At 38.5% G+C, this 15,445-nt stretch overlaps 2 protein-coding genes across 3 annotated transcripts in view; both read right to left on the minus strand.

Moving 5' to 3' along the window:
- PSAP (prosaposin) overlaps positions 1 to 15,445 on the minus strand; it is a 367,269-nt gene that overhangs the window by 288,311 nt on the left and 63,513 nt on the right. The gene's annotated exons all lie outside the window — the stretch shown is intronic.
- Positions 1 to 15,445, minus strand: part of ASCC1 (activating signal cointegrator 1 complex subunit 1) — a 91,239-nt gene that overhangs the window by 54,632 nt on the left and 21,162 nt on the right. For both annotated transcript variants that reach the window (XM_012762554.2, XM_076010078.1), the window contains one exon: positions 1,753 to 1,889. In XM_012762554.2, the coding sequence (XP_012618008.2) occupies positions 1,753 to 1,889 (137 nt within the window). The remainder of the gene's footprint in view (positions 1 to 1,752; positions 1,890 to 15,445) is intronic.

The following is a 15,445-nucleotide window of genomic DNA, read 5'->3' on the forward strand; positions in this document are numbered from 1 at the left end:
GAACTGGGAATAAGTTAAAGTATCAGAACTGACCCTCAAACCAGGTAAATTTGCCCTGATTATCTGTAAGACAAAGCAGAAAGTTTTATTTTATACAAGGGAATTTGCAAATATCTAATACAAACGCCAAATTATTGTGAATTTTAGGTAAGATTGAGAGAAAACAGATATGTCCATCTCTGAGCAAAGATGACAAGAAGTGGAATTTGATATTCAGAGAGGATAGGCAGACTGCAAACGCAATCAGCTTGTGACTTGGCACAAGAAAAATATCTTTGTCTTTTAAACAATGGAAAAGGATAACTGTCCTACAAATAAGTCACTGTATTATATAGTTTCATATACAACACAACTAGAGAAAAATTTTAGATCCTTTTACCTTGTTCTACCCAATGAATAAGGTAACCTATTTCCACAAGACCATGTTAAAATAGTGTGGGACTTGTATATAATAATGGAATAAGAAAAACTACTTGAGTGAGTCAGCTTTCAAATTTCTCTTCTTCATTAATCTTAATTAAAAGAGTAAAGTGAGAGAGGGGAAGAGATGATTCTTTGCAATAAAGCTGCTATGTCAGATGTATGTGTAAATTAAAATTTTACAGTAAAAATGAATAACAACTCTGCGCCCAAACAGCAACATTTTCTCTGAATTAAAACAGATTGCTTAGAGTCACGCACGGTAACGCACACCTACAGTCCCAGCTTCTGAGGAGGAACACTTGAGGCCAAGAGTTCAAGGTTGTAGTGCATAATGATCACACCTGTGAATAGCTAACTGAGCTCTGGGCAACAGAATGAGACCCTGTTTCTAAAAAAGTAAAAAAATAAAATTACCTGTATTTAAAAAAAAAAAGAAAAAGAAAATCAGTGTTTCTGAAATACAACAAAGACTTTCCTAAGGAATCATGTTATAATGTTTGAGTTGCTGTAGTAGGCAGAATAATGCGCCCTCCCCCAAGATGCCCATATCCTACTCTCTGGAATTTGTAAATATGCCATCTTCTGTAGCAAAGAGACTTTGTAGATGTAAGATTAAGGAACATGAGATGGGAGATTAACCTGGATTACCTGGTTCAATCAAATCACGAGTCCTGAAAAGCAGACAACCTGTCCTTGCTGTGGTCACAGAGAGACAAGTGACAACAGAAGGATTACAGAGATGCATTATTGCTGGAGTTGAAGCTGAAGGAAAGAGGCCAGTAGCCAAGGAATAGGAGCCAACTCTAGAAGCTGGACTTTAAAAGCAAGGAAATAGATTTTTCTCAGAGCCTCTAAAGAAAGGATCACAACACTGCTGACACCTTGATTTCAGCCTAATGAAACCCCTATCAGTCTTCTGATCTACAGAACTATAAGATAATAAATTTGTGTTATTATAAGCCACTAATCTTATAAAAACATCTTATAGCAGCATAGAAAACTAATATAATAGCCTATACTCTTTGATAGATAATAAGGAAAGTTTCCTACTGAAGAAAATAATAGGATGTCCTGTTTAAGAACAAAATCTGTCTACTGCATTCATATAATTTAAGGTAGAGTCTGTCCATAAATTTTGTAAACATATGCTTTAAATTCATTTTAAACTTTTCAGACAATGGTCCAGTGTTAAGTGCTACAAATAGGTGAGTCAATAAACCTTGTTCCCATGTCATCCAGCTCCCTAGTCCAAAAACAAGTCTGTATAATAATACCAAAAAGAAGTCAGCCCAGGTAGACCACCCTTCCCCATTCCTGAAGATTGCTCACTTAATGAAGTCCTCTTTACACTGCTGTAGCATCTCACATGTCTGCTGGAGCTCTTCCTCACTCAAAAGTACCAACATCCCAATAGTTAGATGAAGCTTTTTGGGATTCTGGAAAATGCTGCTATCAACGCCATGATCCTGTTATCAAAGGGAGAAAAATAAGAAACTCAGTCCATACAACAGTAAATGGCAAGAACAGAATTGAGACCCCAGAAACAAACTCACACATCTATGGCCAACTGATCTGCAACAAAGTGCCAAGACCATTCAATGGAGAAAGAATAGTCTCTTCAACAAATGATGCTGGGACAACTAAATATCCACATGCAAAACAATGAAGATGTACACCTACCTCATACGATATATAAAAATTAACTCAAAATGGATCAGTGACCTAAATATATAACAGCTAAAACCATAAAACTCTTGGTAGAAGAATAAAATTAAATTTTCATTACCCTAAATTTGGAAATGGATTCTCAGATATGACACTCAAAAATAGATAAATTGGACTTCATCAAAATTAAAAATTTTTGTGCATCAAAGGACACTGTCAAGTAAATGAAAAAACAGCCCACAGAATGGCAGAAATATCTGCAAATAATTTATCTGATAAGGATCTAGTATCCAGAATATATAAAGAACTCATGCAACTCAACAACAAAATGACAACTTAACTTTAAAATGGGAAAAGAACTTCAATATATATTTCTCCAAAGAAGAAATACAAATGGCTAACAAGCACATGAAGAGGCTCACCATCATTAATCATTTAAGAAAATGCAAATCAAAACCACAATGAGGTACCATTTCAAACCCCCTAGGCTCTCTAGAATCAAAATAGCAGAAAATAACAAGTACTGGCGACCGTGTGTAGAAATTGGAACCCTCATACATTGTTGCTAGGGGGATAAAATGATTCAACCACTGTGAAAAAGAATTTGACAGTCCCTCAAAAATTTAAACCTAGAATTATCCCATGACCCAGCAATTCTCCTCCTAGGTATATGCTCAAAAGAATTCAAAAGGGGACTCAAACAAATATATATACATGCACGTTCCCAGAAGTACTAAAAAATGGAAATAACCTAAATGTCCATCAATAGATGAATGGATAAACAAATTGTGGTGTAAAGCACACAATGGAATATTATTCAGCCATAAAAACAGTGAAATTCTGATCCATGCTACAATATGGATGGACCTTTAAAACATTATGCTAAGTGAAAGAAGTCAGATACAAAAGGTCACACGTTGTATGACTCCTGCTACAGTTTAGATATTTGACCCTCCAAACTTCATGTTGAAATCAGATGATCACCAATGTTGGAAGTGGGGCTTAATAGCCGATGTTTGGGTCATGGGGGCAGATCTCTCATGAACAGCTTGGTGCAGTCCTCATGGTAATGAGTGATATCTCACTCTTATTGGTTCCTGGAAGCTAATTGTTAAAAAGAGAGCCTAGCACCTCCCCTCACTCTCTTGCTCACTCTCTTGCCATGTGACCTGCGCAGGCCAGCTCTCCTTACCTTCCATCATGAGTGGAAACAGCCTATGCCCTCACCAGAAGCAGATGCTGGCACCATGCTTCTTATACAGCCTGCAGAAACGTGAGCCCAATAAAACTCTTTTCTTTGTAAATTACCCAGCCTCAGATATTACTTTATAGCAACACTAAATGGACTGAGACAACTCGATTTATATGAAATATCTAGAATTAGTATCCACAGAGACAGAATACAAATTAGTGGCTGGCAGAGGCCGGGGGAGGGGTGAATGAAGAGCAACTGCTTAATGGTTATGGGATTTCCTTTTGGGGTGATGAAAATGTTATGAAACAATATAGAGCTGGTAGCTGCACAACACTGTAAATGTACTAAATGCCACTGAATCGTTCACTGTAAAATGGTTTGCTATGTAAATTTTTCTTTTAAAAAATTTTTTTCATCAAGCCTTTAGACTGAATGTATAAATGTCATCTCAATAAAAAAATTTGAGGCCGGGCGCGGTGGCTCAAGCCTGTAATCCTAGCACTCTGGGAGGCCGAGGCGGGTGGATTGCTCAAGGTCAGGAGTTCAAAACCAGCCTGAGCAAGAGCAAGACCCCGTCTCTACTATAAATAGAAAGAAATTAATTGGCCAACTAATATATATATATAAAATTAGCCGGGCGTGGTGGCGCATGCCTGTAGTCCCAGCTACTTGGGAGGCTGAGGCAGAAGGATTGCTCGAGCCCAGGAGTTTGAGGTTGCTGTGAGCTAGGCTGACGCCACGGCACTCACTCTAGCCTGTGCAACAAAGCGAGACTCTGTCTCAAAAAAAAAAAAAAAAAAAAAAATTTGAAAAAAGGAAATGGTAGCCTGATAGAATGGCATGACCCTGGAAAAACAGAATGTCATCTAGATGTAGGTGCTAAGAATACCTTTTCTTCTTTACCAGCTGTGTTAGTTCCACAGCAACTGGGCCCCTTTACGGCTTCCCCAAAGAATAAAAAACTTTTTATAAAAAACACAAGAGTTGCCACACCAAATATGGTCATCCTTTTCTGCCATCATCATTCCTTGCACTTTAAAACTTTTGCCTCTGGGAAGCACAAAAGGTTCTTGTGAATCCCTTTAAAAAAAAAATTGAGGTGAAATTCACTTAACATACAATTAACCATTTTAAAATATACAATTCAGTGGTATTTAGCGTATTTACCATGTTGTCAACCACCAGCATTCTTTAGTAGCAAGACCTTTTTATGACCTTTTATTACATAAAAACACTCCATACCAATTAAATAAATGATCATACTCCATTCCCTATGCCTCATCCCCTAGGAACCTCTAATTTGCTGTTCCTTTGGATTTGCCTATTCAGGATATATCATGTAAAAGGAATCATATAACATATACCTTTGTGACTAGCTTCCCTCACTTAGTGTAATGTTTCAAGTTTCAGCCAAGTTGTAGCATTATCAGTATTTCATTCCTTTTTAGGGTTGAGTAATAATTCTAATGTATGTACCACAATTTATTTATAAATTCATCTATTTATGGACATTTGGGTTGTTTCTACCTTTTGGTTAATATGCATAATGCTGTTATAAACATTCATATAGAAGTTTTTGTGTTGATATATGTTTTCAATTCTTTTGGGTATATACCCAGGAGTAGAACTGCTGGGTCATCTGGTAATTCTAGGTTTAACTTTTTGAGGAACTGCCAAACTGTTTTTCACAGTGGCTGAACTAACATACATTCCTAGCAGCAATGTATCAAGGTTCCAGTTTCTCCACATCTTCACCAACACTTAGATTTTTTCCTTATTGTATTGTGCTTTTTTTTTTTTTTTTTTGAGACAGAGTCTCGCTTTGTTGTCCAGGCTAGAGTGAGTGCCATGGCGTCAGCCTAGCTCACAGCAACCTCAAACTCCTGGGCTCGAGCGATCCTTATGCCTCAGCCTCCCGAGTAGCTGGGACTACAGGCATGCGCCACCATGCCCGGCTAATTTTTTATATATATATCAGTTGGCCAATTAATTTCTTTCTATTTATAGTAGAGACGGGGTCTCGCTCTTGCTCAGGCTGGTTTTGAACTCCTGACTTTGAGCAATCCGCCCGCCTCGGCCTCCCAAGAGCTAGGATTACAGGCGTGAGCCACCGCCCCGGCCTGTATTGTGCTTTTGATTTGCATTTCCCTAATAAACAATAATGTTGACACCTTTTCATGTGCTTGTTAGACATTTGTACATGTACATCTTAGGGAAAATGTCTATTAAAATATTTTTCCCACTTTTAAATTGTCTTTTCATTGTTGAGTTGTAAGAATTCTTCATAATATTTTTGATACTATACCCATATCAGATCATGACCTACTTTTTAAAGGTAAGTAGGTCTCAAATTTCATTAATCTCATTCTGCAAATGAAAACAAGAAACAAAGTTGAAACTCTTCTCTTCCAACAGGAATGAAACAGGAATTGTACCTCTGAATTGCAAGTTCTTATCCCATAACCAGATCCCAGATCTAATAAAATGCCCCAAAAACAGAGAAATGTATTTATCAAAAATGGACAGTTTACATCCTATTCTTGGTTTGCCTACAACTTACTGCCTAATTTCTGCCTTGGCAACAGCAGTTAATGATTATTCGTTTTCTAAGTGTTAATGGAGCTTGAGCTATTTTTACATCTGATGAAGAGATTTGTGATTCCACACATTAACCCAAATTGCCTCATTTAATGAAAGTGATTTTAAGGAACAATCAGCTTTAAATGTGTCAAGGAAGACTAAGTGCAAGGCTTATCACCCCAGCTATCCTAACCCTTGGCACAACCTGTCACTTTAGAGAAGGCATGCAAAGCCCCCCACATGATTTCAGTATGCACAACTCCATCCCAAACTACAGTTGAGAACTATTCCTCTAACAATAATAGCTAATATTTGTTGAGCCCTTACTCAATTCCAGGCATTGTCTATACACTATAGACAAACATCCTATAAGAGACGTACTACTATCATCCACATTTTACAAACGAGGAAACTGAGGCACTGAGAAATTAAGCCATTTTTCCAAGATGACATTGCTAGGAAGAGATGAAGCTGAAATTCAAACCCAAACAGTCAAAACTCAAAGACTGTTTTCTTGGGGGGTTTTTTTGTTTGTTTGTTTGTTTGTTTAGACAGATTCTTGTGGGGCGTGGTGTTAATGCCATTTCAAGATGGCGCCGGCTTTCTGGTCACGCCCATACTACAAGACTGATAAACAGGGTGAACCGCGCAGGTGTAGGGGCTTTTCCTGTCTCATCAAGTATGCATATGAAGGATCTTAGCTTGGCCTATCAGTAATAACCCTCGCGCGCTCTTAACCTATCCCCATCACTTCCCTCCTTCCTTAGAGTATATAAGTGTGTGAGAGCTTGTGCTCAGGGTCTTCCGCATCATGTAAGTCTAAAGGGAACCCCATTAAAGCACTGTCAGAAGAACTCCAGTTGCCGCGTCTTCGTTGCTGGCAAGGCGGGCGCGACAGATTCTCCCTCTCTTCCCTGGACTAGAGTGCTGTGGCATCAGCCTAGCTCACAGCAACCTCAAACTTCTGGGCTCAAGTGATTTCCTGCCTCAGCCTCCCCAGTAGCTAGGACCAAAAGTGCATGCTACCATGCCAGCTAATTTTTTCTTTCTTTCTTTTTTCTTTTTTTTTAGTAAAGAGGGGGATCTCACTCTTTCTTGCTCAGGCTGGTCTCAAACTCCTGACTTCAAGTGATCCTCCTGTCTTGACCTCCCAGAGTGCTAGGATCACAGGTGTGAGCCACCATGCCCAGCCCAAAGCCTATATTTTTGATCAATATTATATATCCTCTCTAGTAACAGCTGCCCAAAGGAGGCTGGAACAATAGGACCACCACCCAGAGGCAAGTCCTTTTGCGTTTCACCAAAACTCAAACATAAATGGGTCTAATCACTAAATTAGTCACAGGAAGAAAGAAAATCTCACAACTCCGTGAAAAGTGGTTTTAATCTCTGCCTTTTCCTAGATATGACACCAGAAGCATGCTTCATAAAAGAAAAAAATGGCTAAATCGAACTTGATCAAAATTTAAAACTTAAAACTTATACTTCAAATGACACCATTAGCCACCGTGTGGTGGCTCACGCCTGTAATCCTAGCACTCTAGGAGGCCGAGGCAGGTGGATTGCTCGAGGTCAGGAGTTCAAAACCAGCCTGAGCGAGAGTGAGACCCCGGCTCTACTATAAATAGAAAGAAATGAATTGGCCAATTAATATATGTAGAAAAAATTAGCCATGCATGGTGGCGCATGCCTGTAGTCCCAGCTACTCGGGAGGCTAAGGCAGGAGGATTGCTTGAGCCCAGGAGTTTGAGGTTGCCGTGAGGAAGGCTGACACCATGGCACTCACTCTAGCCTGGGCGACCAAGTGAAACTCTGTCTCAAAAAAAAAAAACCACAAAAACAAAAAACAAATGACACCATTAATAAAATGAAAAAAACAAGCCACAGAGAAAAATATTTAGGAGAAAAATTTGCAAATCATGGCTGATAAATACAAATATATAAAACATTCTTAAAATTCAACAATTAGAAAGGTATACAATCCAATTTTTAAAACAGCTAAAGATTTGAACATTTTACCAAAGCAGCTACATTAATGGCTACAAGCACAGAAAAGGAAGCTCAACATCATCAGCCATTAAGAAAATGCAAATCTGGCCAGGGTACTCTGGGCGGCGGAGGCGGGTGGATTGCTCAAGGTCAGGAGTTCAAAACCAGCCTGAGCAAGAGCGAGACCACATCTCTACTATAAATAGAAAGAAATTAACTGGCCAACTCATATTTATAGAAAAAATTAGCCGGGTATGGTGGCGCATGCCTGTAGTCCCAGCTACTTGGGAGGCTGAGGCAGCAGGATTGCTTGAGCCCAGGAGTTTGAGGTTGCTGTGAGCTAGGCTGACGCCACGGCACTCACTCTAGCCTGGGCAACAAAGTGAGACTCTGTCTCAAAAGAAAAAAAAGAAAATGCAAATCAAAACCTAAGTGAGGTATCACTTCCCACCCATTAGAATGACTATATTCAAAAAGATAAACAATAACAATTGTTAGTGAGAATATGGAGAAACTGAGCAGCCATTTGGTTAAATATAAATGTAAAATGCAAAATGGTGTAGCCACTTTGGAAAACAGTTTGGCAGTTACTCAAAAAGTTAAACATAAATTTACAATACATTCTACTCATCCACAAAAACAATGGTGATATAGCATCACTTGTATTATCCTGGATAGAGCTGGAACCCATTCTACTAAGTGAAGTTTCCCAAGAATGGAAAAACAAGCACCACACGTACTCACCATCAAATTGGTATTAACTGATCAACACTTAAGTGCACATATAGTAGTAACATTCATCGGATGTCAGGCAGATGGGAGGGGGGAGGAGGAGATGGGTATATACACAAGTAATGGTGCAGTGTGCACCGTCTGGGGGATGGACAGGCTTCAAGCTCTGACTTCTGTGGGGCAAGGGCAATATACATATCCTAAACATTTGTACCTCCATAATATACTGAAATAAAAAAAATTTTATAATACAATCCAGCCATTTAATTCCTATGACTCTACCCAGTGAAATGAAAACAAAGGTCCACTGCACTCTACCCAAGGTAACAGAGTGAGACTCTGTCTCAAAAAAAAGAAAAAGAAAAAAAGAAGTGTGAAATAAAACTACACTGAATACCATTTCTCACCACACTAACAAAAATTAAAAAGCCTGACAATACACTCTGTTGGAGAGGCTATAGGGGAACAGGCACTTTCGAACACTGCTACTGGAAATGCGAAATGATACAATTCCTACAGAGGGAAATGTGGCAGTATCTAATAAAACAAAAGATACATTTGTATTGTATCTTGTGATACATTTGACCCAATGTTAAGAACTAAATTGTGTCCCCACCAATATCCATATGTTAAAGCCCTCACACCCAATGTAACTGCATTTGAAGACAGGGCATTTTACAAACTACAGAAATGATCCCTGAAAGTACAGTCTTGAGATATGTCTTTAAAGAGGTAAAGTTAAATGAGGTCATAAGGTTGGGTCCCTAGTCCAATAGGACTAGTGTCTTCATAAGGAGAAGAAAATCACTCCTGGTGTTTCCTCTATTTAAGGCACAGAGAAAAGGCTATGTGAGGACACAGAGAGAAGGTGGCCATCTGCAAGCCAGGAAGAGGCTTCACTAGAAAACAACCCTGCTGGCACCTTGATCTTAGTCTTCCAGCTTCTAGAACTGACAGAAAATAAATTTCTGTTGTTGATGCCACACAGACAATGGTATTCTGTGACAGCAACCTGAGCACACTAATACACCCAATGATGTTATTTCTAGGAATTTATCCTGAAGATACATCTCCAACAATTTAAAATACATGTGCACAAGGTTAGTCACTACAGCATTATTGCAAAATAATGCAAACTACCTAAATGCTTAAGTATAGAAGATTGGTTGAAAACTACGTATAAACACATGTATAAACTGATAACGAATGATTTTTCAGAAATCAAATAAAAAAGTTAAATCAAATTAAATAAAAAAGTAAAGTCCAGGAGAGCATATATACTTTGTTACCATTTATGTAAGAGAGGGAAAATAAGAAAACATACAAACATAAATGTATCTGCTTATCTTTACCAAAAAAAAAAAAAAAAAAAGAAAGAAAGAAAAAGAAAAAGAAAAAAGCCCACAGGATAAATAAACTAAAGAACAATGTCCTTGGTTACCCAGAAGGGATGAGGAGGAATGAGGCAGAAGAAATACAAGAATGTGGCTCACGCCTGTAATCCTAGCATTCTGGGAGGCCAAGGTGGGTGGATCACTTGAGGCCAGTTCAAGACCAGCCTGGGAACACATCAAGACCCTATTTCTACAAAAATTAAAAAATTAGTCAAGCATGGTGGTACGTCTTTATAGTCCTAACTACTTGGGAGGCTAAGCTGGGAGGATCACATAAGCCCAAGAATTCAAGGTTACATTGAACTATGATCAATCGGACCATTGCACTCCAGCCTGGATGACAGAATGAGATCCTACTTCAAAAAAAAAAGTATATTTGTGCCCATGTATATGCATGTATATGTACATTATGTCTGTGTGTTTATTTGCATATATATATATACATGCACATGTTTCCTAGATCTGTCCTCTGAAAGAGCCTAAAAACAAAGATATCCTGAGCATACCTGGCACCCAAGTCTGGTCCTAGTATCACTGCTGAATAAAAGGAACCAAGGTTATTTGGAGAAATGGCTGATTCCAGGGCTGGGACAGCAAAGTAAAAGATAAGCCTGGAACAGCTTTTCATGCCATAAAGTATGAAAATACTAAAAAAAAAAAAAAAAGCAGCCATGTCATCAACATAAGAACCAATGGTTAAATTAAGGACAATTTGAGCACCAAAATAATTAATAAGCATAACTTATAAGCTACTGAAAAAATAGAAATGTATGATTCTGTATCAATGATAGAGAGACAAACACAGACAGATGAGAAGGAAGAGGTGTTTCTTACAGTAGAATACTGAATGCCAACTGATAAATATAGAGAAAATACTGGAGTTGGAAAATCATAATTTTGCAACCATCATAGCAAGATTCAGGCTGCTAAATCTAAAGGGAAATCTGAGTAGAATATTTGCATAGTCTTAAAATGTCTCCTCACAGATTGCTTATGAGTTGAAAGGAAAAATAATAGTAACTATACAGTTCTGTATAGTTTTCTGATGTACGTTATATTTAACAATTAAAAAGTTAAAAAAAAAAACCTCTAAGCACAAATGGTAAAAAAAAACAACTTTTTTCCAAGCTTTTATAAATGTTGGGGCCTTTTATGGGTAAAATTACACTATTTCCTCTTTTAAAAAAAAGTGGAGAGAGAAAAACAGGACAAGATGCCCTGTCACTGGCACACCAAATCAAGACTTCACTGATAGAGCCAGACTCAATTCTAACCCCCTGACAGTGCATTCAAGTACCTTCCTAAATCAACTTGAAAATGACTAGCAGATTAAGAAGGAAAACTGACCTAATGGCTTAAAATTCCCAGTTTGTTATCTCAGTCATTTTCATAATTTCATCACTCTTTCCCCCTTTCTCTTTCTCCTTATTCTCTAGCCTTCTCGCTCATAATCCACCCTAATACCCAGCTGGAAAAAGGAGGCTCTTCAACTTTGCTTTCCTTACCTTACCCATTGGGAACCTATCACGTCAACTCGACTTCATTTGCCAAGAAAATATGGAATTCTGGGGGAAAAAACACACAGAATGCAACAGCAGGACAATGAACAGATGAGTCACCTAAAAGTAAGACAATCGGAAGTCTTTGGGGGAATTTTGAGTCATAAGTGTTCAAATAGCCTTTAACTCTATGGGAGATTATATAATTTACAAGTAACCCTACTAGACAGTCTCTTAATGAATGGAGAAACAACCTAAATTTTGCTCTAACACCACCATCTACCAAGAAAAACTTTTCTATTACTGAATTATCTAAATTTAATGTGGAACCAAACAATCTTCAGTAATAGCATAAATCTCCAGAGCCACTGTTTTTCTTTGCTCAGAATATATCAGATTTCCACCACAAGCCCGTTCATTGAGATGAATAAAGACCAACATCAAATTCTTTACTCCAGGGGTTTAATTATACCGGGCCCTGCTCCAAGTTTGCCATTACTCAGAGCTGGAACTATTTTACTCCATTAGGTTAGCCACCCAGGCTGGCGCCTGAAAATTCTAATGGTACTGACCTTCTACCCAGCAGGGAGAAGCAAAGGAAGAAGTAACAGGAATTTCCAGGGGCAGTTTTGTCTAGATGAAAACAAACATGTTTCTTTATGGTTAAGTCACAACATCTCTTAACCTCAGTTTCTTCATTTGTTAAAGAAGGCCTCATCCAAAGAGGCAAAATGTATGCAAAAGCTTCCTCCACAAAAAACTTCTGTGCAGGCTTAAGTCACAGTTTGCCTGCTGACTCAGCAGTCCCAGGTGCATGACCTTAACTCTCTCATTCAAACTGCAGCTCATGATTTACCACTAGCAATCACCACCTCATCAAAGGCCCTTCACTGAGTTCACTTTTAACCCAACGCTCCAGGCTCCACTGGGGCAGAACTGCTGGCAATGCTGTCAGTATAAACAATTAACAAGAAATAGCAAAATCTAGAAATGTCAAGACTGGGGAAAAGGCCAGTAGAGAGTAGTATGGATTAGCCCACTGTGAAGCATTCTGTCTGCTTCCTTAAAGCTCAACCATCCTTTCCACGCAGATAAGACATAACCCCGGTGCATCTGCGAGAGCTGTCAGCAAGCAGAAGGGAAGCCTCTTCAGACTTATGAGAATCTAATCCAAATGTGTAGCACCCAGAATGAAAATAATTTATAGCACTCTGCCTTGACAGTACCTGCCAATTGCCAGAGACAAAAAATAATCCTCAAATTATACTCACATATATCATCTTTTCGGAATTCCAGGAGTAACAAAGGTTTGTGCCTTATAAAAGGCCTTTAACCTGGACTAGTGTCTAGGGTTCTAATGCCAACTCTGTCATGATCCAGCTGTAATTAGGCAAGTCATTTCATTTCTCTAGGCCTCAGTTCCCTCCTCTGTAAAATAAGGGAAATAGACTAGTTTACTTCTAAGTCAAAGATCCTATAAACTTACTACATGTTCCCACAAACCTATAAATAATCACCTGCTAACAAAATTGATATTTGTGAGGGATGTACCATTCACTTCCTGATATTCTATTCAAAGAAAAGGAGGAAATAAACATATTTCCTCTAAGCTCATTATATTTTCTTTCCTTTTTTAATGGCCAAATTCTGTAGACTCACTTCTAGCAGGTGATACTAATCTCATTCACATATGAAAGTTATTCAAATAAGGCAAAGTGGTGAGAAGAGCACTTAGCTTTGCAACCAGACAGGCCTAAATTCAAATTCTAACTCTACCACCTATCAGCAGCATGACCCAAGGCAAGTTACTCAGATGCTTTGAAATTCAATTTCATCATCTATAAAACAGGCAATACTTCCCTCTCAGGTTTGTTCTGAGGACAAAATGAAATACATGTGAAGTGTCTGACACACAGTAGTAGGGGAATAAATACAGGCTTCCCCCTCTTCTTTTTACATGACTATGTAACACCAAACAAATATCATCTTTGCTCTCCCTTTTAAAGCAGCAATGGAAGCTAAATTAGACTTTGCTGAGTCATTTCCACTATTCTTTATGAATGTTCAGAAAAGCTGACTTTGATTTGAGAGTCTCTATGTGTTATTAATGAAATACCCTGTTAACTTGTATAAGAAAAAAAAAGAAAAAAGGCTTTGATTCTTCTGGCTAATAAATTCTATCTATTCAGACATAATTATCAGAAAGAAGAGAGGTTCTTAAAAACAAGGACAAATATTCAAGCATCAGCTTTTATACTGACGAGAGAAAAGAATTTCTCATGCATCGTCTAAATATCTTTACTCAGTAAAGAGGAGAGAAGAGCATCTCCCCTCACTAAAGGATGCACCGGCCTACTTACCTTAGATGTACACAATAAATCCTTAAGGCTACTTTTCTAAAGGCTTAACTATTCCTCCACAAATTACTTGAAAGGACTAGTTAGCAAGCATCTATTAACCTATATTCCCAAAGACAGACCCTGATCACTCTGACATCTGCGATGGTTTAATGGTGCAACACCTGTTCAAGCTGGATCCCTTAGCTTCTGGATGCCACTCTACCTTGCCTGCATATCATCCTCCATGGGATTATTACAAGTCCTATTTGGTATAGCAATATTTTTAATAATTACATCAAGAATAACTAACACTCAGCATTAGCTGTGTGCCATGCTCTGCCCTAAATACCCTAAATTTACTAACTCACGCTTCATGGCAACACTGTAACATAAATACTATTATAATCCCCACTTTAAAGAAGGCCTCTGAAATATCTCTGGACTATATCTAGTCCAGAACATGCCACATATCCTAGTCGTCTTTCAATAGATAATATCAATAGCCTCCTAACTGGTACTGGTCTCTGGTATCCCACTCCCTAACTCTCAGTGCATCCCCTATATTGCCTTCAATTATTTTTCTATGATGCTAATTCATTACAGTCCCTGCTTAAAATCTTAGCTAGTTCCTTACTATCTATCTATAGGAAACATTCAAAATCCTTAACCAACATAATATAAGACCATTTACAACCTGGATGCCATTTAACCTTCCACTCTTAACTCCTACCTCTTCCCTTCTCATTTTCTAGGCTCCAGTCTTAATAAATTCTTCACTCTCTCTTGAATATCTCACAGGAGACATTTCCTCTGCCCAGAATGCTTACCACCACCCTTACTAGCCCGGCACAAACTCCCATCCTTCCTTCAAGACTCTGTTCAAGTGTCATCTTATGAAAAGCCTTCTCCAACAACTACTGAATCTCTCCTCTGAGTATCCACTACCCTACCTTCTAATTGCACTTATCTCATAACACTGTTACTATTTTTGGAAGAAGTCTATTTCTACCCCTTCCCAGAGTATGGGATCCTTAAGGGTAGAGTCCACTGTTAGTACATAAAACATATGTCCTGGCCGGGCGCGGTGGCTCACGCCTGTAATCCTAGCACTTTGGGAGGCCGAGGCGGGCGGATAGCTCAAGGTCAGGAGTTCGAAACCAGCCTGAGCGAGACCCCGTCTCTACCAAAAATAGAAAGAAATTAATTGACCAACTAAAAATATATATACAAAAAATTGGCCCAGCATGGTGGCACATGCCTGTAGTCCCAGCTACTCGGGAGGCTGAGGCAGGAGGATTGCTTGAGCCCAGGAGATTGAGGTTGCTGTGAGCTAGGCTGACGCCATGGCACTCACTCTAGCCTGGGCAACAAAGTGAGACTCTGTCTCAAAAAAAAAAAAAAAAACATATGTCCTATATATTACATCTAGCTGGTATATGTTAATAGTGTATGAATGCACAAAAACCAAAAACTTGTTCATAACTACCATCTCCATCCAAATGGTACAATATATGACTCTTGTAAACATCTTTTCTTACTTTCCTACCCAGCATCAGAATTCAGGGGTTTTAAAATTTTTCTTACAACCAAAGACAACTAACTCATCTTCATTCCAAATTAGTTCATAAG

Source organism: Microcebus murinus, chromosome 14 (assembly GCF_040939455.1).
Source record: "Microcebus murinus isolate Inina chromosome 14, M.murinus_Inina_mat1.0, whole genome shotgun sequence".
NCBI lineage: Eukaryota > Metazoa > Chordata > Mammalia > Primates > Cheirogaleidae > Microcebus > Microcebus murinus.